Consider the following 24,878-nt stretch of genomic DNA (forward strand, 5'->3'; position numbering starts at 1 on the left):
GGTAGGTGACTGATCGCCGCTCCTGACACCCCCGGCATACAGCTGGTTTTGCTGGGGAAGGCCTCGGCCAGCCAGAATTTTCTCCAGCTGCGACCACTGCATAGCGCTCAAAATACACTGCAAAACACTCAAAAGCATCACTGCTTCATTTCTACGTTTTAAATATTTGACATACATTTACCAAAACGAAGATCAGTACAAACACGTAGGGTCAGTCCTTGTCTCATCATGATAACCCCTTTTTGAAAAAGGACCAATCAGGGTCCTGTATCTGAAACCCTGAAGACGATCTGTTACCTCGCCTGCTGCAGGGGACATGTTGTATTACATAGTGGTCATTCACATGAATGGAATCCATGTAATATATGGACAGGCAACGTCTGCCAGAGTGGGAGCTGCTGATACTTAGTGGTAGACCCTCCGTCTATGATTTCCATAGACTCCAGTAGAGCATATAGAAAATGGTGGGTTTTAGGTGATAACCCCTTTACGAGGTCAATAAATTAAAGTACAGTTTTCATACCATTTGTATTTGCCGATAGGATCCCAGAAACCAGGGCGGGATATATTGCAGGGTCCCACTGTAGCTTGTTTGTAGTAGCTGTAGAATCGGAGCATTTCCTCATAGGACGGCCGATAAGCACCTAGAGATACCAAAATAAAAAGTCCAGTTATTTAGTTACTGATCGAGGTGAATAGACACCTATGCAGAATAATTGGGCAATGCTAATCAAAGGAGATCTAAAATGATTCCTCAGTTTACAGCAAACTAATGCATTTTCCTTATGAATACCTATGACTTCCTTATGACCACTGAAGATGTAATATCTCGGTCTATACAGATAATACTTGCAGGACTTCTATCAGCATGACCTGTCTATGAGCTAAAATTGTCAAAGTAGCTTGGATAAGCGGAAACCAGGCCGCTGTGATGGACATCGCTCAAGGACAGAGCTGGCAGCTGTGCCAATTACCAAGATGTCTTAAATCTGTCCTGGGGCACCTGGTACCGCTGCCCGACCGGTGATGACTCTACGTGCTGCCTGATGTGCGAACATCACGCATATACTCATGTGTTTAATGATATAGCAGAGTCTACTGTAACTACATCATTAATATGATCTGTCATTGCAGCTCCATACTGTACAGCGTTCTCTTATACAGCGGGGAGGCCTGTGGGGTTTGCAGGTAAAGGAGCGCAGCTGCAGCTTCTACTGCAACACCCTCTGGCTTGGAGGAATAGGGTGACGATCAGTGTAATGTACTCACTTACTGACATATTATTACATACATAGAGGTCCATTGCAGGAACTCATCAGATCACTCAGTGTTACGTACCATTTTTTGGTAAGCTCTGAATAACGGACACAGCTGCATTAAATTGTCTCTGATATCCAGTTTCATCTTGATCCGTCCCCATGTGTCCAGAATGCAGCTCTGCACAATCCCTGGCTGCAGCGTAGACAGCTGCTGTGCTTCGCTGCCTTTTGCGGGACAAAAGTACTGCCAGTTACTGCCGTGGCACTGATCTACTGTACCGTGTCCTGATAACAGATGAACTCTGATCTCCCTTTGTTGACTCGGGTTGTAGAAAAATGATAACGAGAAGAGCAGAATCTACAAGAAACAAAATCATAAGGAATAGTATTAACGCAGTGACAAATCTGACAAGTCTTAAAGTGTCCCTGAGCTAGTTCAAGAGCAGGAAGTGTTGTCATGGGGACAGAGGCAGAGAAGCTCTTCTTACAGGAGACACATTTTTAGGAAGGTTTCGATATAGGTCTTCTCCTTTAATATACAATTCAGACATAACAGTATACACATACAGGAGCACCAACATGGCTGAAAAATGAAAGCTGATATCTAGTGACAGGTAAAATAAAGAGGAGTATGAAATCAATAAGTATTTAAAGACCTCCACCCTAGTGATCTTTATTCTCAGGAGCGTGAAGAACTGTTTACTACAGAGGTGGATACCTTGGGAACGCAGGCTGGAAAACAACTTGTATACCTTTAAAGAATAGGGGAATGGCTTTCCCAAAGCCAGACCAGTGAAGAGAGGTGGTGAATCCGATAAACTAGATTAAATTGGTCCAGAACCGCCGTCCGTATGACTATTAGGGCCCCCCGGAGCCCCTGCCTATATTAGCTAGAACATAGAGTGGCTTACGCTCTAGAAGACCCTGTGGCCATGTATTACATGATTGGCAATTGACTCAAGACTATGTAACAATACCTGTTTGATCTCCGAAGGTTCAAATAGCCGGACCTACGCTGATCAGATGATTGGGATCCTAGAACACAAATAAATAGTTCAGAATAAGGGGGAGAGTCAAGCCTAAACTGCTTAGACAATTAATATGTTCACGATTGAATACAATTTTACAGTTTATATATAGATATAATCAAACTAATAACTTTATAAATACATGACTTATCTTTTACAGATCATTAGTTACAGCCTGTATTGTACTCCAGAGCTGCATTCACAATTCAGCTGGTTGCCAATGGAAACAGTCAGCATGCTTATGATCATGCACATCCCCAACAGCATAACATCGGGGGAAAGTTAGTTCTTCCTTCATCAGATTATTGTATATAGTTGTTGTAAAGATTGTAGTTCCCAGAAGGCAAATCACCAGAAAAAGCAATTAATAGCAAATGCGTCATCACTAGGGCGAAGGAGGTGTCTTTACTAGCTGATGATCAGCACTGGCGTTAGAGATCACTGGGGCTGACGGTTTAAAGGGACAGACCAGGGCCTAGCAAACGCCCCCATGGCAGTCCCATTTTATATGCACAGGTAAAAATGCATTGATATATATAAGAATTCTAATGCATTATAATATAAAACCGTAATAAAATGTAAATATAAAATTTTTTAATAAAGTGCCCTTTCTAGGAAACAAAAGAAAAATGTAAACAACGTTTAAAAAGTGAGAATAATTAACACGATTTAGAAAAAACTTTTTATTAAAGAAAAGTCCTAAAACATAAAAGAAATTGCATATATTGTATGTCCCTATAATTGTCACAACCCGTTCAAAAACAAATTCAAATAAATCAAATGTTAAATACTGAAAAATTATGCCAGAAACAAAACTATTTTCCCAAAACACAAAAAAACGGGACTTCACACAGCAACGTCAGTAAAAAAAAAATAAAAAAAACAGCTCCTGGAATGCAGTGGAGCAAAAAATGTAAAAATACGCTGTATCCTCAAGGCCAACCAGGAGCCTGAGGGCATTTCCGCCGCTGCAGACACTTAAGCGGGCCATAGACTCAGGATAACAATTAGTATATTGTTATTTTTGGATGAACACTTACCTAAATGCCACCATTTCAGATCTTACCTATTGTCTTCTACTAGGCCACACCTGAAGCCTCTGCTAGGCATGAAGACCAAGAAGCAACATAACCTACCAAATAGGCAGATGCCAGCGCTGCTTAGTTGTCATTGGCAGTATAGGCTTCAACTGCGGCCCCATCAGGACAATGGAGAATTTAGTAAATGGCGGCATTAAAGTTTGTAAAACCTTAGGGTGCAGTCACACGTGCCGTATTTGCCTTGTAGTTGAGTTGCAGAATATTTTTCCCATTGGATCCCATATGTACAGTTTTAGGCCCTATTCAGACTAACGTTGTATACGTCCGTGTGCTGTCCGTGCTGTCCGTTTCCGCTGCGTGAAACTCACTGCATGTCCTATTCTAGTCAGTTTTAGCGCCAATTGAAGTCTATGGGTGCGTGAAAATCACAGACATCATACGTGTGTTTCACGCAATAGTTGCTAAAAAAAAGGCTGAGAAAAAATCAATTAAAAAACGTGCACCAACACGGACATCAAAAACTGATGCTACACGGAACAAACACTGATGGCACACGGAACTACAAAGTATGAAAAACTGACCTTTTTTTTACACGCGTGGAACGGACGCGTTCGTCTGAATAAGGCCTTACAATGCGGATATACAAGGCATATGCCCCTCATGTGACTGCACCCTTGTTACGGCACGTTGGTGTGAATTTTCAGTTTTTGCCTAGAGTTTCCCTTTCAGATAGTGCTGTGACTTCCTGCTGGGAGACAGGAGGAAAAGCCTCCGTCTTCATAGTCTGAGGTCTTTATACATTGCATTTTTAATCTCTTGTGGGGGGGGGGGGGATGTTTTGTTTTCACATTTACAAAACATTTACATATTTTTTTATTATCCAATTGAAAAGAACACAATTTGTGATGCGCAGAGATATTATTCGGAGCCTTCATTAATAATAAAGATAAACAATACTATCAGCTACTCGGCAACACATTAAAGAGGACGCTCCAGTGATTTATTTTTTTTATCGTTGCCCCTGTTCACACACGGTAAAAGGTAGGGCAGCTCATCCTCTTACCGGGTGCTTTGTTGCCGCAATGTCCCGGCCACAATTATGTCACGTGACTGCACTGTAACCGAAAGATTCCTACAGTGTCTGCTGTGTGGACCGCAAGTCTCTTTCACCAAGTATTCCAATAAGAAGCTTAATGCGAGTCTCATAAGAATGCATAATGACAGGTCCACATAGCAGATGCTGTAGGAATCGGTCGGTCACAGCGCGGTCACGTGACATAATTGCAGCTGGGATATTTCGGCAACAAAGTGCCCGGTAAGAAGATGACCTGCACTACCTTTTTTTACCGGGTGTACTTTACAAACGGAGGCCGGAAAAAAAAATAAAAAATAACTGGAGTGTCTCTTTAAATTTATATTGCTATTTCGGCACTGCATCGGGCATTCTGGCAGGTACATTGTGGTTTTTTTTCCATGTATATTTCTGTCCGAGAAAAAAATACTCATTCTATTTTGGGTAAAGTGGTGGAAATTGGGCCTTGTCTTGAATGTTGATATAATATAGCGACCCCATAAAGGAACAGGGCTGCAGGGTTAAAACAGAAAAAATGTAATCTGAGAAATCAGCATCGTCTGTAGTAAATTGTGGTCCACACAGCTAGCTCTGCAGATGTAGCGTGCGAATACCGCTGATCCAGCACAAGTGTGCGTTCCGGGAGGCAAATAGAAAACTCCGGAACGCTGTCAGTTTAAGTGTCATAGTAACTCAACTTCATCTATTAACGGCAAAAATAACATCATCGTATTTGAGGGTTGGGGCCTAGTCCTGCACTTGTACTGGTGTGCAAGTACAACAAGTACCAGCAAGTCCACAAAGTTGTCATCGGCATTTTAGTCCATATGCTGCAGACTTTTTCCACTGCGGATTTGCAGAGAACGTCACATGCATATTTTACCCTATGCATCGCAAAGGGTGAGACCTGCTGTAAAAATGCAGGCGATGTCGGGGGAGAGAAGGATTGGGCTGTTGAATTTCTGACCCTTTTATTTGTTAGTACATGAGCCACTGTCAGAGGAGCCTTGCAGCGGCTTTCTCCCGTTTTAAAAAACGGCTCCATTACGCCTACAAACATCTGCCCATTGCTTTCAATGGGTTTTACGGTGTTCTATTCCCACGAGGTGTCATTTTACGCGTCGCTGTTAAAAGACGGCGTGTAAAAAGATGCCCGCGTCAAAGAAGTGCATGTCACTTCTTCTGACGTTTTTGGAGCTGTTTTTCATTGACTCCATTGCAAAACAGCTCCAATAACGTCCGTAAAATACGCAGCGAAAAACGCGAGTTGTTAAAACGTCTGAAAATCAGGAGCTGTTTTCGCCAAACGCAGGGGTCCTGAGAGCTAGATGTGCCATACACAGTTCCTGCCAGACAGTGCCCCATTTACAGTGCCCTGCAAAAGAGGGCCCCATATACAGTGCCTCAGCCAGAACGTGATTCCATACAGTGCCTCAGCCAGAACGTGATCCCATATAGGGTATCTTCACACGGCGTATTTTCGGTCTTTTTTCGGGCCGTAGACGCCCAAAAAACAGCCGAAAAATCAGAAGCAGAACGCCTCCAAACATCTGCCCATTGATTTCAATGGGAAAACTGCGTTCTGTTCCGACGGAGTGTTTTTCGCAGCGTTTTTTTATGCGTAAAAAAACGGCCGCGAAAAAGAAGTGCAGGACACTTCTTGGGACGTTTTTGGAGCCGATTTCCATAGACTATTGAAAAAAGCTCCAAAAACGGCCGTAAAAAACGCAGCGAAAAACACCGCAAAAATTGCAAGTGGCACAAAAAACATCTGAAAATCAGGAGCTGTTTTCTCTTGAAAACAGCTCCGTATTTTGAGACGTTTTTGACTCTGTGTGTGAACATACCCATACAGTGCCTCAGCCGGAACGTGATCCCATATACAGTGCCTCAGCCAGAACGTGATCCCATAAACAGTGCCTCAGCCAGAACGTGATCCCATAAACAGTGCCTCATCCAGAACGTGATCCCATATACAGTACCTCATCCAGAACGTGATCCCATATACAGTACCTCATCCAGAACGTGATCCCATATACAGTACCTCATCCAGAACGTGATCCCATATACAGTACCTCATCCAGAACGTGATCCCATATACAGTACCTCATCCGGAACGTGATCCCATAAACAGTGCCTCAGCCAGAACGTGATCCCATATACAGTGCCTCAGCCAGAACGTGATCCCATAAACAGTGCCTCATCCAGAACGTGATCCCATATACAGCACCTCATCCGGAACGTGATCCCATATACAGCACCTCATCCAGAACGTGATCCCATATACAGCACCTCATCCGGAACGTGATCCCATAAACAGCACCTCATCCAGAACGTGATCCCATATACATACAGTACCTCATCCGGAACGTGATCCCATATACAGCACCTCATCCAGAACGTGATCCCATAAACAGTGCCTCATCCAGAACGTGATCCCATATACAGTACCTCATCTAGAACGTGATCCCATGTACAGTACCTCATCCAGAACGTGATCCCATACAGGGCCTCAGCCAGAACGTGATCCCATATACAGTGCCTCAGCCAGAACGTGATCCCATATACAGTGCCTCAGCCAGAACGTGATCCCATATACAGTACCTCATCCGGAACGTGATCCCATATACAGTGCCTCAGCCAGAACGTGATCCCATATACAGTGCCTCAGCCAGAACGTGATCCCATATACAGTACCTCATCCGGAACGTGATCCCTTATACAGTGCCTCAGCCAGAACGTGATCCCATAAACAGTGCCTCATCCAGAACGTGATCCCATATACAGTACCTCATCCAGAACGTGATCCCATATACAGTACCTCATCCAGAACGTCATCCCATACAGGGCCTCAGCCAGAACGTGATCCCATATACAGTACCTCATCCAGAACGTGATCCCATATACAGTGCCTCAGCCAGAACGTGATCCCATATACAGTGCCTCAGCCAGAACGTGATCCCATATACAGTGCCTCAGCCAGAACGTGATCCCATATACAGTGCCTCAGCCAGAACGTGATCCCATATACAGTGCCTCAGCCAGAACGTGATCCCACATACAGTACCTCATCCGGAACGTGATCCCTTATACAGTGCCTCAGCCAGAACGTGATCCCATAAACAGTACCTCATCCGTAACGTGATCTCATATACAGTGCCTCAGTCAGAACGTGATCCCATAAACAGTACCTCATCCAGAACGTGATCCCATATACAGTACCTCATCCGGAACGTGATCCCTTATACAGTGCCTCAGCCAGAACGTGATCCCATAAACAGTACCTCATCCGTAACGTGATCTCATATACAGTGCCTCAGTCAGAACGTGATCCCATAAACAGTACCTCATCCAGAACGTGATCCCATATACAGCGCTTGCACCACCTCCTCTCGTTACCATACCTTTCTATATGAAACAGCCAATCAACTCCTCCCGAACGAGGACATATATACAATTAAATGCAGCGGCGCCGAGAGATGCGCATTTCTCGGAAGGAGAGACAATTGGCTGGGCAATGCCTATGCCACTTACCGTCTATCTTGGCCCTGTTTTTTTTTTGCATATACCAATTGGTGCCCCAACTGTTCTGCTTTCTGTGCCAATGAGAAGAGGATGGGTGTCAGTCCGCAGCGTTAAATATAACTTGTTACTGCATTTACTATAAACATATTGATACACCCAGGACAGATCCAAGGGAAAATAGACAGAACTGAGCAGGAAACATCCAGGGAGAACCAGGTAGTTTAATTTGGCCTAGAGGAAGGAAGTGACTGAATGCACAGCGAGATGGATATTGATTTAAAGACCATATAAATAACAAGCTAGCAAATTATTATATACCGTTTCCATTTAAAAATTGCATTAAGCCCTATGCGGCGAGTGAAGCGGAGGATGTGCCAGACACCCGTACTATTGGCGATCGACCAGCAATGACCTGCGTTTCTCATGTTTTCTGCATCAATCACTGCGATCATTACATTACAGCAGGAAGAAACAAACACTTCCATTCTCCGTCTGTGGTTTCCTGCTCGCTTACATTTGCCTCCTCGCTGGTTTATTGTAAATCTGCATCTTTCTACAATGTTAGCAAATATCCTCGTGTCAGGCCAGGTTCACACTGTGTCTTTGTCTCGACATATACAGTAAAAGAGGCTATGACGGATTTCTAACTGTGATATCCATCACCCATAGACGAACATGGAATCCGTTTAACGGACATATTGTGCGCTTATCATGGACGTAGCTGTGATGTCATTATAGCCTATGGGTGATGACTGCATCCGTTTAATGCATCCGTCACCCATAGACTATGATTGCATACGTGTAACGGATACGTCATGACGTATGCGTTAAACAGATGCCTGAGACGCATGCCATATGTTGGCATCCGTCACCCATAGGTTAATACGGTACCCTTTTTAAGGATCGGTTGTTTTTAGCAAGATGCCTCGAGATGGAATAGCTTGGTCTGCCACGCCAAATCATACTACTTTTTTGCGGTATTCTGGCCAGACAGAGGCCAAGAGGATAATCTTTTGGCCTCCATCTGACTAATGGAAACGTTGGGAGGTTTCCCGACAAAACGCTAAACGAAGGGGAACCAAGCCTTACTCAGGAGCAAGTCTATAGCAGTTGTGTCATATATGGTGCCATCAGGGTAGTCAGGGCCACCATCAGGGCGCTATGGATGTTAGTGATCCACTCAAATGACTGATCGCCTTTTATTATTTACAATACAACGGACAATACAAGGGACAGTGTAAGCGCTCCCCAGCTCTTACGCTGTCCGTAGCAGTGACACGCCCCCTTGCCAGTTCGGCAGAAGACTGATCTTGAAAGCTCAAGAGTGACAGCGTGCGCGCGCCCACTCTTTCGCCTCACTCTTACTGTAACACTGTCCATATTTGATTGGACAGTGTCACAGCCATAGTAACACGCCCCCTTGCCAGTACACGCCCCATTGACAGTTCAGGGGGTTATTTAAATATCGGAAGCCAAATATAACGGCACCGATATCTAAATAACGGAGGAGGGTAGAAAAAATATGTAAAGTGCCCCAGAGTTTGTGCAGCCCTGCCTATTACATGCTGCACATGTGTGGGGAGGTGAAAGGTTCTCTTTAATCACAGCACAGCATGATCTCGCGAGATCACGCTGTGCTGTGTGAGTAATTCCCACAAAATCTTTACTGAAGTGTCGGGAGTGTGAATAGACATCGCGTACTGGCTGGAGGTGATGTCTATTCACTCTCAAGACACTTCAGTAAAGTTAATGTGGGAGTATGTGACCGCACAGCGTGATCTGTTTTTCCAGCTTCAACAAAACTGTGTAACCATACCCTAAGGATATGTGCACACACACTAATTATGTCCGTAATTGACGGACGTATTTCGGCCGCAAGTACCGGACCGAACTCAGTGCAGGGAGCCGGGCTCCTAGCATCATAGTTATGTACGATGCTAGGAGTCCCTGCCTCGCTGCAGGACAACTGTCCCGTACTGTAATCATGTTTTCAGTACGGGACAGTCGTCCTGCAGAGAGGCAGGGACTCCTAGCATCGTACATAACTATGATGCTAGGAGCCCGGCCCCCTGCAGTGTGTTCGGTCCGGGTCTTCCGGCTGAAATACGTCCCTCAATTACGGGCGTAATTAGTGTGTGTGCACATACCCTAAGGCCCCATTCACACATTGAAGTTTTGGTACAGTTTCTTGGATCAGTTTTTGAAGCCACAACCAGGAGTGGATTGTAAGGGTATGTGCACACACAAACTCAAAGATGTCGGAAAATACGGAGCTGTTTTCAAGGGATTTTCAGACATTTTTTTAAGCCACTCGCGATTTTCACTGAGTTTTTCCGGTCGTTTTTGGAGCTGTTTTTCTATAGAGTCTATGAAAAACGGCTCCAAATACAGCTGAAGAAGAAGTGACATGCACTTCTTTTTCGCGGCCGTTTTTTTTACGGCCGCTAAAAGAAATGGCCCGTCAGAACAGAACAACGTTTTTCCCATTGAAATCAATGGGCAGATGTTTGGAGGCAGAACGCTTCCAATTTTTCTGCAGTTTTTTGGGGGCGTTTACGACCTGAAAAACGGCCGAAAATAAGCCGTGTGAACATACCCTAAATGGGGGGATAATATATAAGAAATATTCTACTTCTCTTATTTTGAATTCACTCCTGGGTTTGGTTTAAAAAACTGCACTGGGTGAATAAGGCTGAAAATCTCAAATTTATTGCAGATGTGTGAATGTATCGCGTAAGGGCTTATTCAGACCAACGTTGAATACGTCCATGTGACGAACTTTAAAACAACGGCCATCACACGGACGCATGTATTTCAATGGGGCTGTTCACGCGGCCGTTGTTTTAACAGACCGTGTGAAGTGTCCGTTGAAAATAGAACACATCCTATTTTCTTCTGTTGGACGCCTCACTGGGGCAACACGGCCGTGAAAAACTGCCATATTTTACGTCCGAGTTTCCCCACGTTCGTCTGAAGAAGCCGTATTTAGATATTGCGGTTGAGGTGTGGTTAAAAACACATACGAAAACCGCATGTATTTTTACCGCGTTTTTATGCATTTTTCTATCTGGTTGCATTTTTTTACCACAAAGAAAAACACATCAAATTGCAGTAAAAACACATGCGTTTTGTCAATACGGCTTTAACCGCTCCTCGACCTGTACGGCTGCATCTCCTCCAGTGTCACCTAGGTTATGTTCACACACGCCAGAAATTTTTGAAACTGCAGTAATTGATCTGCATGGAGTTTCATGCACACGCTGCAGAAATAACCCCATTTAAACACGTGAAATGGATTTTTCACTCGTAGAAATTTCTGAAACAAATTTGCTATGTGTGAACACGCCCCTCTACAGCTTCCCGCACTATAAGGCCTTATTCACACGAACGTGTTCGTTTTGTGTGCGCAAAAAATGCTGCGTTTTGCGCGCGCAAAAGTTCAGTGTGGCATCTGTATATGGTGCGCGGCTGCGTGATTTTCGCGCAGCCGGCATCATTATGACACTCTGTTTTTATGTTTACAAACATAAAAGCGGGAGGTGCTTTTCTGTTTTCATTCATTTATATTACTACTGTAGCGCAAATCACACGTGGCACCCGGAAGTGCTTCCGTGTGCCGAGCGCTATTTGCACGCACTCATTGACTTCAATGGGTGCGTGCTGCGCGAAACACGGGCAAGTATAGGACATGTCGTGAGTTTTAGGCAGCAGACATACGCTGCGTGAAAATCACGACCTGTCAGAACGGTCCCATTCACTTACACAAGCCCATGCGATGCGCGTGATTTTCCCGTGCGTAGCACGGACGTAATACACGTTCGTGTGAATAAGGCCTAACCTTGTCTCTTTTCTTCCCCTGCTGTGTAGCCCATGCAGAAGCCAAAAATAAATTGTGCAGTGGGTCCCGTCTGTCAAAAGCTGACCATACACTACAGATATTGGACGGCTGAAAAGGACGATTTAGACCATTTTCGGTCATCAAACAGCGCCTTTTCATGACACGAATGAGCGTGATAGTCGCCGACCGAAGACAGATATCTGTGAAAAAGTTGATCTACCGTGTGGGATTATTCGGTCGTTGTCAGGTGCAGTCTTGTAAAGTCGTTCATGCTGTCGTGGAAATCCATCGCTCAAAATATATTAGACTGAAATTTATACGAGTCCCAACAGACTCTCAAGGCCAGACTCCATTAGTCAGAATCCTAATTAGGATATTTCACCGATATATATCGAGAGACGAGAAGAAAACACACAGACACGCTGAAATGTTCAAAATTCTCATCTGAAGGATTTATTACCAAACTCAAACTGTTAAACTGAAATTCAGAAGGGGTGTAGGCTTGAGATAAACCAATCAGAGACAATGTAACAATATTTGTTATTCAGTAAAAAGCATACAATAAAATACATCATTATAATTCTTCACACATTATGTTTACAGGTTTCTTATCTCTCTTTTGGACAGAATGTCCTCGTGGAGATGGGGGGAGACCTTCCCTCACGCATACTTGCCATCCCCCCATCTCACTCCCATCTCACTCCCTGTCCATCTTCGCATGGGAACCAAGGTCAAAGATAAAACATACGAAATCAACATTACTTGTATTAAAGGAACAATGACTTTTCTATTCACTACAATAAAACCAAGATGGGAACTCCAGACAAGATGGCTGCTGCACGAAACTAAATCATTTAAACATTATCATCACTTTCACATAATACATATCTTAGTAATTCAGCCTCCTGCTTGATAATTCACAATGTAATTTCATACAGAGAATATAAGCAAATAAATCATCCTTCACAAACCCCCCTTTTTCTCATATTAAATTACAGAAATTATATATTATGATTATGAAACTCAAACAATATATCAATAGGGCCACAACTAATATGATGCCATCACCAATGTCCGGTTAGGGTATGGGGTCCCACCAGTGCATTGACAAGTCATGTACATCATCGTCCTCTTCTTCTCCTGTCTTCTGATTAGAACACTTGATACTGCTGACGGATTCACTCAGGTCTTTGGTCTTTACTTGGAATTTTGCTGATGTCATCACGACTTGATTTGGTCCTTTTCATCTGTCAGACACCGTCTCTTTTAGTTTACGTCACCGGGCTATACACAACACCTCATGCTGTGAGCCTGGTGTGAGATCCCACGTAGGCGGATTAGTGGGGTGTTATTGTGACCCCACAAACCCTCCGCTCATCTGTCTTCTTACTTGTCTGGGCGGCTGCTTGGAATTATGACACTGCCGTCAGTTCATGACAAACGCGTTGTACTGGCTCCGGCTGCTCCTGCCGCACCTCAGTAATGGAGTTCATCGTATTAAAAATCTTTTAGTTCATGTTTACTGCCACTTGCTCGAGGACCCCAACCCTTGTCAATTGTTACTAATCTGGTGATAACATCTACGTAACAATGTCAGGCCCTTAAACTAAATCAAACAAACACCTTTATATAAGAAAAACGTCTCTGTTCCAATGGACAGGGCACCTAGAAGATGTGTAATTATTGGGTACATTTCATTTGCACTTAGTGTCACGCTTTCCAGCAGGATTTGTACCTTGATCTGATCTGATTGCCTGGAACATTTCCAGCTCACCAAAATATACACAGATTCAACATGTTTATCTGACAAATGTCGCAAACCAATTTTCCTTACTCTAATTTGTATTGCATGGGGAGACCTCTCAAGGTCTGTTCTCTTTGTGGGAGGCGGGTATGATAAGGTTGGCACCGGTCTGCCAGGACTGTTCTGTAGGCAAATCAAACAGCTCTAACAGAATTTAGCAGCAACAGCTGTAAAGCCTGGGACATACCAATTAGATCTCACCAAATCGATCCTTGCAGTCTTGGGGCCTATGTGAGGTCATACACCATCAATGCAAAAGCCATCAAGAGTGCCTTGGGTCTTACCGATTCACGTTCCCTTATCCGTCCACATTCTGTTAGAATCTGGTTCTCACGCCTTCCGCTCCCAGTTGGACTCTTCCTGTGGAGAACAAACTTTTTCATTGTATAAACATTAATTGATCTTAATCAAATAATTAATTTGAAGAAAAACATTAACAAATAACATCTTTACATCAAACGTTCACATTGAGCAATAACTAGAAATGATACATGCAAACTCATTTTTCTTCTTTATATATATATATATATATATATATATATATACACACACACACACACACACAAACACTGCACAGAATTTTCCTTTCACAATAACAACGACAAAAAACAAATAACTAAAAATATTTTCAAATGGGAATATTCCACTTCTGTACCTTTTATCTGACGCATGACTCTAATAGTCCAATGCTAAGGCTGATCCAGAACTTTACATAAAACTTAACTTCAGTATTTAATATTACCACAACACTTCTTAAATACAATTATTAAACAAACTAACTTTGGAATAACATCTGGAGAACTGCTGATATCTTATTGTACAAACATCAGGTCAATACTTGGGATAACACTATTCCCCTGTCACTTACACACAACGTCTGCAGTGGGGAAAATACAGGCCGGGCTTCAGCCCCCCCTGAGAACAGGTCTACACACACGAGCACCGCGTCATACACTTCTACCTCGGGTAGTTGTATGTTCTGCAGTCGCTGGGACTGTTAATCTGGCCGGGCTGCACTTTTCACAGGTACCTTTGCTGTTTTACCTATGTCATGCCGTGCGCACATCATGCCGGCTGCTACAAACCTAGTGCTTGCATTATTGTATCCAGGGACAAGCCAATTTACTGACACCTGGCTGCATATACCCTTGTTGTCAGTTCTGTTTTCTCTTGCTCTCTCAATTGGCTTACCCAATGATCCAATAAAGTTCCTACTACCAATGGGCCCATAATTGTGGGCGATGCCAAAAGCGTACCTAGAGTCAGTGTAAATGTCGGCCGTCTTACCTTCTGCCAGGTTACAGCCTCAGCGAGCACCTCCAACTCCGCTCCTTGAGATGAACAAGAAGGTGAGAGTGGTTTCTGGGTAATTTACCTGGTGCCTCGTATCCTGTTCTACACATGCTGTATATGATAAAGTATGTCTTCATTACAAATTTACATTGGAAACCCATGTCACATATAGATAGAACATTTCAAAAGGGTGGAGTTTTATTGTTCCACATTTATCTGATGATCCAGAACACTTGTACATCCCACCCACCAGGTCCTGTAAATACCTGATTAATACAAAAACAAACAAAATATGTTACTGAAATCTGGCATAAAATAAACAATATTCAAACAATTTTTTTTTTGTTTTGACTTCTCCCCATCTAAATCTGTAAAGACTCATCTGTGAGTGACGTCACCTCACCTCCTGTGTAAATTGGCTGGAGGGGGATCTGGAACCATCTACACAGAAAAACCTCAAAATATAAGTTACTGTCATACACATTTAATCTGGGTTACTCCTTAAAACTCATACACATTTTGTAGATCTCCTAAAACCAAATTCATTAATTCAAAACAAAATAAAACACAAAACAAAACTACCTGATCAGTCCCTTCACCATTGGGAAATCTTCAACCCTTTCTCAGCCACTGGGATAGGGCAGTGCTTGGCATAGCTCCCTCTGGCTGTGAAGGGGTCATAAAATTGCCTGTAAAAAAGGAGAACAAAAAACAAAAACTACCTGATCAGTCCCTTCAACATTCCCTCCTATTTGGACTCTGCGAAAGTAATGTAGCAGGGTTCAAAACTACATATTAACATAATGAGATTAGGCACTCTATCGGGGTGGCACTAGTTTAACCCCCTGTAATACACAACAGCCTGGAACAAAAAAAGATGACTTTCTCCTGACAAAAATACATTTTATCTTTAAAATGACCTGCAACCATTTACCTGTAAAACATCTCACATTTTTAAAAAAATAACATTTAGGCAGCACTATAGCACGTGCCTCATGTGTGAAAACAAAAACAAAACAATTGTAATTAGTTATTCAATAACACAGAAAATAATATATCTGGTAATATTAATTACTGCAAACCAATAAGCTGTACATAAGAATAGGGAACAGAGGGGGCACATACATGTTCAAGACCCCGTGTCTCACAATATCTGTAGTTTAATACATTTGAATCAACATCAAAACATTCCAACAATAAATCTTATCACATTATAACACATTAATCTGCAGTATAGCTTTTATCTTTCTACAAACAGATCCAGCCGGCTGTAATATTTTTCTCGCTTGGTGTAGTTACAGACGACTGCGCTGCGCGAAAATAAAACACGTTCCATAAAAAAATGAAAAAAAAAGTAGAACTGATTTTAACCCCATACACAAAACACTAACATTTTTAGACATTACTGCTGTTAAAAATAGGAAACATACAATATAGTTCTGCTTTTATTGTGGCCATTAGTTTCAAACTTCAGACATGTTACATTACACACATCACACAGATGTCTCATCACATCACACATGTTACATTGCACACATCACACAGATGTCTCATCACATCACACATTACACTCCCCCCGTTCTGACCCACGTTAGTCACTGCAATGTACCTGGCTGCTCCGTTTTCTTCACTCTTCCAATGAAAATTTACACCTGTATTTAAATTGTTCTTTCTCACATGCAAACATCCTTCTTACGCTGCCAGCCTTTTCAACAATTTTTTTCAGTGTGTTATTTTGCCTTCACATACTTTAGAATTAAAGCCCCAGCTCCTTTTGCTCATTCTAATGTTGGCCGGGACCAGTGCCCCAAAGCATCTTTGTCCAACTTCCTCCTGACCCCATGGTCGGAGAGCAGTAGGGTGATTTCCGGTAAATCCCCCACCTCCAGGCAAACAGGCCACGTTTGCCGACAGATATCTCAGACCAGTCTATCTCCTAGACTGTCTTACCAATACGATATCACAAGTCGTTCCTCCAGACATTCTAGCAGTAGGATCCTCTGATCCCTCACTGGATTGAACATCAAGAACAGACAAAATGCTGCCAATCAACAATTACAAGAGCAAATTCTTCAACACAATCGACATTCATGAAACTCCATTGATTCAAGCAGGAGTTGGTAACACTTCACTTATGCAGAACACTTGCTGCCGGGGTGTGTCTTTCAGTTCATAGAGCCCATGATGTAACATATATCCCAAACTCTTTCCTCTAGCACTTTGCAATGGTTTCACATGCAAATTATATTTGGTAACATATATATATTATCCTCCCCGCTCAGCCGTTCACTCTGTGGGTTGTAGTTTAGGGGGTTGTCATCTATGTTGGTGATAATTTCTTTACGGGCTATGGGTCTGAGCCAATACCAATGTTCTTCACTGTAATTACTACTACGACACAGGTGGCACCTGGGATAAGTGTCAGGGTCATTCAATGAATACAGGATGTTATATTACAACGGTATTCAATCCAGCGGTCTGATGTTATACTACTACAGACTTAATTACTTGGATGTTATTTTACATCAAAGTGTATATGCCGGATTATCACATGTGCTAGAAATCAGTCTGTACTGATTCCCACCTTATGCCAGTCTGGCAATGCATACAACTGGTTTATGGACCCTTACACACAATATCACTGTCTGGCAATGAGCCAGGAAAATATAAATGATTTTCTAATACAGTATTCAAAGTTTTTCCCTATTGCACTGGGTAATGGTATTGAGTGCAAATTCAATATAGACACAATTGCTTCTCCTTGCACTGGATTCTACATTATCAGGACTTAACCATTGAAGCCCCTGTGGTACTACATGATATTACTCACAACTGTCTATGGGTCTGAGCCAATACCAGTCAGTACCTCCCAACTATAATCCCAGACAAACGGGTAACAGAACAACTATTAATCCTCAACAATTTTACACAACTAAATAACAAATGACGCTACAACAAAGCAGCAAGCAGAAGTTTTGTTTTTTCCTCACAGTCCAGCCCAAACTCTTTGCATTTCAAATACTTCACATGTGAGTTACGACTTCTCTCTGCCATGCGCTACGTCACTGCATTCCAAAGGCTTCTCACAATTTTTCCTGGTTAACTATGTATTTGCTGGCAAAAATTCTCTCATGTCTTTCATATCAACAGTTTAAGATCACGTACACACCTGCAATCCTTCATCACACAAAAAGCTTCAACATACCTTTTTGGATCCATCTTGCAACCCACTGACTAAGGAGTCTCGTCCATAGAAGTGACGTTCTGACAGCTGGATTCCAAGGCTTACGCAATACATGTGTGAATGGTGTAAGAATAAGCTCCTTACCTACCGCGGTTTTTGTAATTCACAGATGCAAAGCCAGACCTCTCCAGTGACAGCTTATCAGACGTGCAATCTTCCCGGGTTTCGGCACCATTACTGTCGTGGAAATCCATCGCTCAAAATATATTAGACTGAAATTTATACGAGTCCCAACAGACTCTCAAGGCCAGACTCCATTAGTCAGAATCCTAATTAGGATATTTCACCGATATATATCGAGAGACGAGAAGAAAACACACAGACACGCTGAAATGTTCAAAATTCTCATCTGAAGGATTTATTACCAAACTCAAACTGTTAAACTGAAATTCAGAAGGGGTGTAGGCTTGAGATAAACCAATCAGAGACAATGTAACAATATTTGTTATTCAGTAAAAAGCATACAATAAAATACATCATTATAATTCTTCACACATTATGTTTACAGGTTTCTTATCTCTCTTCTGGACAGAATGTCCTCGTGGAGATGGGGGGAGACCTTCCCTCACGCATACTTGCCATCCCCCCATCTCACTCCCATCTCACTCCCTGTCCATCTTCGCATGGGAACCAAGGTCAAAGATAAAACATACGAAATCAACATTACTTGTATTAAAGGAACAATGACTTTTCTATTCACTACAATAAAACCAAGATGGGAACTCCAGACAAGATGGCTGCTGCACGAAACTAAATCATTTAAACATTATCATCACTTTCACATAATACATATCTTAGTAATTCAGCCTCCTGCTTGATAATTCACAATGTAATTTCATACAGAGAATATAAGCAAATAAATCATCCTTCACAATGCCAAACGACATATCGGTATCCCTCCAAAAGAAGCCCAGACAACGCCACAAATCACGCTAGAAATCGATGGACGATTTATCGGTTTACATTATGGACGACAACCTATATAGATGGTCTGAAATCCATAATGTACTGCCCTGCACCCTGCGATGGCTTCAAAAATATGTTGGTGCAAAATATTGTCCATGAGGAAGAAAAGCGTGAAGAAAAGCGTGAAGAAAAGCGTGAAGAAAAGCGTGAAGAAAAGCGTGCCAGTTGCACCAAATTTAGGCCATGATTTCGATACGTCATCCTACGACAGTAGAATTGTGCAATTACATAGGAAAATAATTTATCACCACGGTCAGATGCGCATCCCCTTCAACTACAGAAGCCGCCATTTTACATCACTATCACAAACTTCACAACATTAGTAATAAATGACTACTCCATCTTGAGACTCCTCATCTTATATATACAGTAAAATGGTGGCTTTACTATGTTATATAATCTATTCGTGTATTTTATACACCGTGACATTTATTGTTATACTTTATTCATATAATGTCATTACCTACACAACGTCGGCCACTGAGGCCCCTGGAGCTAATAGTCACGCCTCCTCCCGGCACTGGACTCTCAGCCCGCCTGTGCCGCCCACAAATCCGGATACAGCAATCACGCCAGGCCGGGGATTATGAGGTGGAACAAGGCCAAAAGTTTAAGGCGGGGAAACCTGCATTGTGGGAGGGCTGAGGTGACGCGAGACTGACTCTCCATCATGACTACGAGGATAAACAGGAGGGAGGGAGAGAGAGAGGATGTGCTGCTACTGTCGTAGGAAGACGTGATGTAAATGAGAGCATCGGCCATTTTGTTTAGAAAAATAGTTGGTAAATTCAGTATTGTGTGATAAACGTACACAGAAGTTTTATTAGTAAGTGTGTAAGGTTGTAATTGGTCTTAAATCATGACTGTGTATAAAGGATAGCCGCCATTACTGCCCCCCCCCACCCCACAAGAGAGCTCACCCAGCATTCCTGGGGCCCTGAATGGCAAAGCTGCATTGTGATACCTTAACCTAATAGGCAGAATTGCAGGGCATAGTGAGAACCCCTGTGGGGACTATAAGTGGTGGTCATAATGGTTGTCACCCAGCTTTCCCAAGTGCAGATAAAAATAAGAAACTTGTGTCACTGATCTGTGAACGTTTTTTGAGCAGGGAGTTCATGCGTTATATCTGTGAGGTGACGGATCTATTGTTGAGGTGAGTGGAGGAGGCGTATCGTAATAATATCGGAAACGTACGGATAAAAAAATTCTAGCTTTAAAACATTGCAAAATTCTGGTGCAAATTGTATAACATGGCGTGCACTAAATAAATGGTGTGTTTTATACGTTTTTTACATGTGCTCCAACTGCTTTTTAAAGAGGGGAGTAACTAAAGCGCTACATTTTCTATACGCGTGCCATTTTTTGGCACTTCAAATATATATATATATATATATATATATATATATATATGCAAAGTTTTGATGACTCCTACATCCGTGCATCCGACAACACAATAAAGTACTCCCATCGTGTTCTCAATTGGTCACCCCCTTTTTCAGCCGGCCGCGGACAGTCACCCGCGTATGTGGCCGCTCTCCCATTATAAAGTATGGCAGCACGGTCCGTAAAATAAATAAAATAGGGCTTGTCCTATTTTCTTTACGGAAACTTTCTACGGCCCGGACACGTTCCCGTAAATATACGGAAAGGTGGCCGTCGACCATAGAAATAAATGGGTCTGTGGTTACGGATGAAATCTACGGTCGTGTGCGTGGGCCTAATCCCTGGTCCATAGTTGGTTCCTGGCCACCGTTTCTCTCTTCCTGGCGGCCAATGTTGGTAATAAGTATAAATCTACATCACCGTCATTTGAGTGGGATGAAATGCTAGCGTGCTAAAACTTGGACTTGTTCCCCACCACCCCTAAGGGTAAGAACACACTAGGTGGCAGCCGAAACCTCACACCTGTGGGGTGGAAAATGGCCGCACGTTTTTACCGTTAATTGTGCAGCGTTTCGCCCCTGCATGGCGGCGCGGTTTCGTCTCCTGACCTGTGTGTTCTTACCAGAAAGCCGCCTCCCTAGTTCAGGCTATGAGGGTGCGCACACGTGAGTTTTAAACCGTTTTTGTTGCAGTTTTGACCGCGCAATCAAAAATGTCTTGTGTAATCGCACCGTGAGGAGCTCTGCCTCCGTGAATCGGCAATTGGGACTCACGGGACCCCTCTTCTCCTAGTAGGTGAGGATCTCCGAGGTGGGACCTGCACTTATCAGGCATTTATGGTATAACCTGTGTCGAGGACGTTCGTTCTCCTCACTATCTGAAACAGACACTACTCCAGGTAACACCGGAGAAATGGGGTGAGCGCCGGCGTCCGACAAATATTCAGCAAAGCGTTGTTTAGTAATAGTTGAATTTGGCTTCTTTCTTTTTTTTATAGCCGTACTGGCTCTCATTATTAGGGTGCACTTATTTGTGGTGTATTTGCCTTGTATTTCCACAAGCGTAAAACTACAATGTATGCCTATGGCCACGATATTTTGCAATGTTAGAACTAAAGAAATCTGAGTTGCGGAATATTTTTCCCATAAGCATACACTGTGGAAATACAAGGCAAGTATGCCACATGTGAGGGCACCCCTTAGGCCCTATTCACTGTTTTTCCCAGCTGTTCAAAAAACAGCCGTCACACCAAATGGGGCTAGTCACACAACCGTTTTTTTTGTTTGGACGTGCCCCATTTTCGGCCGTTAGCCCGACACACATAGAAGTCGCTGGGGTCGGGTAATACACGGCCATCATGGAATGTGTTCCAAGTGATGGCCGTGTCTTCCCTCGCTCACTCTCTCTCTCCTCCCGCTCCTCAGCGCGAAGTGCATGTGAGGAGGAGGGTATTTTTTTGCTCTCTGTAGGAGCGGAATCCCCAATGCAGTAACGCTGTGGCCGGAGATTGGGGATTCCGCTCCAGGAGAAGTCCCTGACTTTACTCTCCATATATGGACATTGCAGTCAGGGACCTCTCCTGGAACGGCGGCGCTATCTACAGAAAGGTAGGGGGGGGGTTTACATTTGTGTGTGTGGGGGGGGGGGGGTGCTGTGTGGCACTACCTACAGGGGAGCTGTGTGGCAGTATCTACAGAGGGAAGTGTGTGGCAAAAAATTATTTACAAATGAAATTCATCCGTTTTTAAAACGGACAGGGAAAAAAACTGATGCAAAACAGGTCAAAATCGGCTGTTTTTATCGGCCGACACTCGGACCCTGTCGTGTGAATGAGGCCTTCGGGTCCATTTACACGGTGTGGTGCAGTTAGAAACATTTTGGTGTGTTTTATTGACGTGGTTGAGATTTCTTACCGCAACCGCACTTCAACCGCAACATGTGAAGTTAGGTTGGACTCGCACGTGGTGTTTTGCTGCACTTTTGTGGTGCTTTTGTTTGGTGCAGCCAAATGTTACATTAAAGTCTATAGTGAAATATAAAACGCACTACATACAAATGCGTTGTTGTTTTTCCCATAGGCTCCTTTTTTTTATAGGATTTTTTAAAAGGCAGAAAAAAGCACGTACAAAATGACAATAAATTAAAAATGTGTTTTTCACTTGAAATTTTTAGAAGCGGTTTTTGATGCAGTTTAAGTTGCTCGAAAATTTTTGTGTGTGGATGGACCCTTATGGTCAGTTCACACTGAGTTTTTTTACGCGGAAAACACGCCAAAAAACATCTGAAAATGTCTCCCATTGATTTCAATGGGAGGCAGAGGCATTTGTTTTCCGCGAGCGGAAAACCCGTCTCGCTGGAAAAAAGCTCCCTGCCCTATCTTAGGGCGTTTATGTCTCTGACCTCACATTGACATCAATGGGAGACAGAGAGAGCCTATTTAATGGCGTTTTTGCCCGTCAGCGCTCAATGGCCGCGGGCAAAAAATGCTGCGGCAAACGGCGTGCAGGCAGATCAAAATCTACCTCAAAATTCCAAACGGAATTTTGAGGCAGAATTATCTGCCTGCAAAAAAACTCAGTGTGAACAGGGTGTTAACCGGACTGTAAGCGCTCCATGAAGTGCTGCCATGTCAGTGGAGCGGATATTGTGGTGAGTCCGTGATGTCACAGGTTTGAGGAAGGATTTTCTGCATTCCCTACATATCTGACGTGATGTCATGATCCTGCAGATTAGCGAGCTGCATTCTCGTCGTGTCTCGGGGATGTCACAAGCCTCCGGAGTTGATTGTCTGCATTCCTGTGAAACCGGTAACACGTGGATTTACTTTGATTACAGTGTTAGGGCCTGTTCACATCAGCGTTGACTTTCCATTGAGGGGTTCCGTTAGAATAAGTTTCCGTTTCCATCACCATTGATTTCAATGGTGACTGATCCGGTGCCAATGGTTTCCGTTTGTCTCCGTTGTGCAAGGGTCGTTCTGACAGAATCAATACCGTAGTCGACTGCGCTATTCATTCCGCCAAAACAACAGAGCCCTTGAGCAACTGAGACAAACGAAAACCATTGGCACCGGATCAGTCACCACCAAAAAAACGCCCCGTTATAACAAAACGCCGTATTTCCCATTGAAATCAATGGGCAGATGTTTGGAGGCGTTCTGCTTCTGATTTTTTTTTTTTTTTTCCGGGCAGTTTATGGCCTGGAAAATGGCCGAAAATAAGCCATGTGAACATACCCTAACAATGCCATCCACAGTGTCTTCAATAAAAGCCACAACTCTATAATGAGAGCCGCCATAGGGCCTGGAGCCATCCGCAGTGCCACAATGTGCCCTGGTGCCATCTCTTTTTGCTGCGTACTCCTGGCAGGCTATATGCCAGTATTGAGCCATCTGTTCTGGCAGTATTATTGGCTGCATCCTGTGCTGGCACTGCCATAGAACAAGGTTACACGATGCCGCAGCATGGCCAGGGGTGCCATCCCGTCTATGTCTGGTCCTGTCAAGCAGTTTAGTGTTGAGCAGCCTGTGTAACCAGATTAAAATCTGCATTGCAATGCAGCTCCGAAATGAGTTGTTTAGCACAATGCTGGTAAAGAGAAGCTCCTCTGCATCGGTCCAGGCGCGAGTACAGCGACCCGATCTGATCCTGTAGTGCTCTGCGGTCCGGAGATAAGGCTCTGCTGGCTGAGGCTTGTCCTAAAACGGAGCGAGACATATCTAAATGACCAGATACTCCTGCTCAACTGCATCACAAGCCGCATAGACGCCTGACTCTTATGATGACCTCCAGTTACATAGAAGTCTTCAGAGGTTGGGGGGGGGGTGTTCAGCGGCTGAAATGGCCTTTACCAGACAGTTTTTATAATGGATTAATGGAAGTTCTGCATTACTGACAGGCCGTGGAGCGGACCGCCACCACTGAGGAGTATGTAACGGAAGGCCGCGGTGATGTGTCTATAGGGGGTGCTGAAGCAGCAGCCGCAACCAGGCCCTGACTCCGGGGGGCGTTCATAGTCTTTCTTTGCTATACATGCAACGTATTACAGTGATCATGCCATACACCGTTCTCACTACACCAATGAAGACGTGGACTTTATATGGTATATAGATCCTGTGTATATATATATATATATCTCGAACCAGTTTGGTGCTGGGCGCAGATATAGTTTTTGCGTTATGCCCTCAGAGCTGCACGCTACACATCCGGATGGCCGCTTTGGCTCTGTGCACATTGCGTTTAGGCCCTACCTTTAGCGTGTACTTCGGAAAAGCTCCCGCTGTACATGCTAAATGTGTTTGCCTGACAGAGGCCAAGAGAGTGTCTTTTTGGCCTTCGTTGTTCTGGTATATTTCGGTCTAAAAAAAATTTTTTTATGAGAATGGAATAGCACAGTAGAATACTCCTTTCTCATCCCGAGGAAT

At 43.5% G+C, this 24,878-nt stretch overlaps 1 protein-coding gene across 4 annotated transcripts in view; it reads right to left on the reverse strand.

Annotated features, from left to right (window-relative positions):
• ACBD4 (acyl-CoA binding domain containing 4) overlaps positions 1 to 21,075 on the reverse strand; it is a 34,634-nt gene extending 13,559 nt beyond the window's left edge. Inside the window, exons 1-4 of one of the 4 annotated variants that reach the window (XM_075846677.1) lie at positions 21,010 to 21,075; positions 2,237 to 2,294; positions 1,339 to 1,617; positions 524 to 644 (exon numbers count right to left, since the gene is read on the reverse strand). In XM_075846677.1, coding sequence (XP_075702792.1) covers positions 524 to 644; positions 1,339 to 1,420 — 203 coding nt within the window. In that variant the 5' untranslated portion in view covers positions 1,421 to 1,617; positions 2,237 to 2,294; positions 21,010 to 21,075. Of the gene's footprint in view, positions 1 to 523; positions 645 to 1,338; positions 1,618 to 2,236; positions 2,295 to 7,933; positions 7,971 to 19,532; positions 19,835 to 21,009 lie in introns of those variants that run through there. The other 3 variants (XM_075846678.1, XM_075846676.1, XM_075846679.1) reach the window with 3 other exon arrangements.
• Positions 21,076 to 24,878: the final 3,803 nt, after the last annotated feature.

Source organism: Rhinoderma darwinii, chromosome 13 (genome assembly GCF_050947455.1).
Source record: "Rhinoderma darwinii isolate aRhiDar2 chromosome 13, aRhiDar2.hap1, whole genome shotgun sequence".
Classification (NCBI taxonomy): Eukaryota; Metazoa; Chordata; class Amphibia; order Anura; family Rhinodermatidae; genus Rhinoderma; species Rhinoderma darwinii.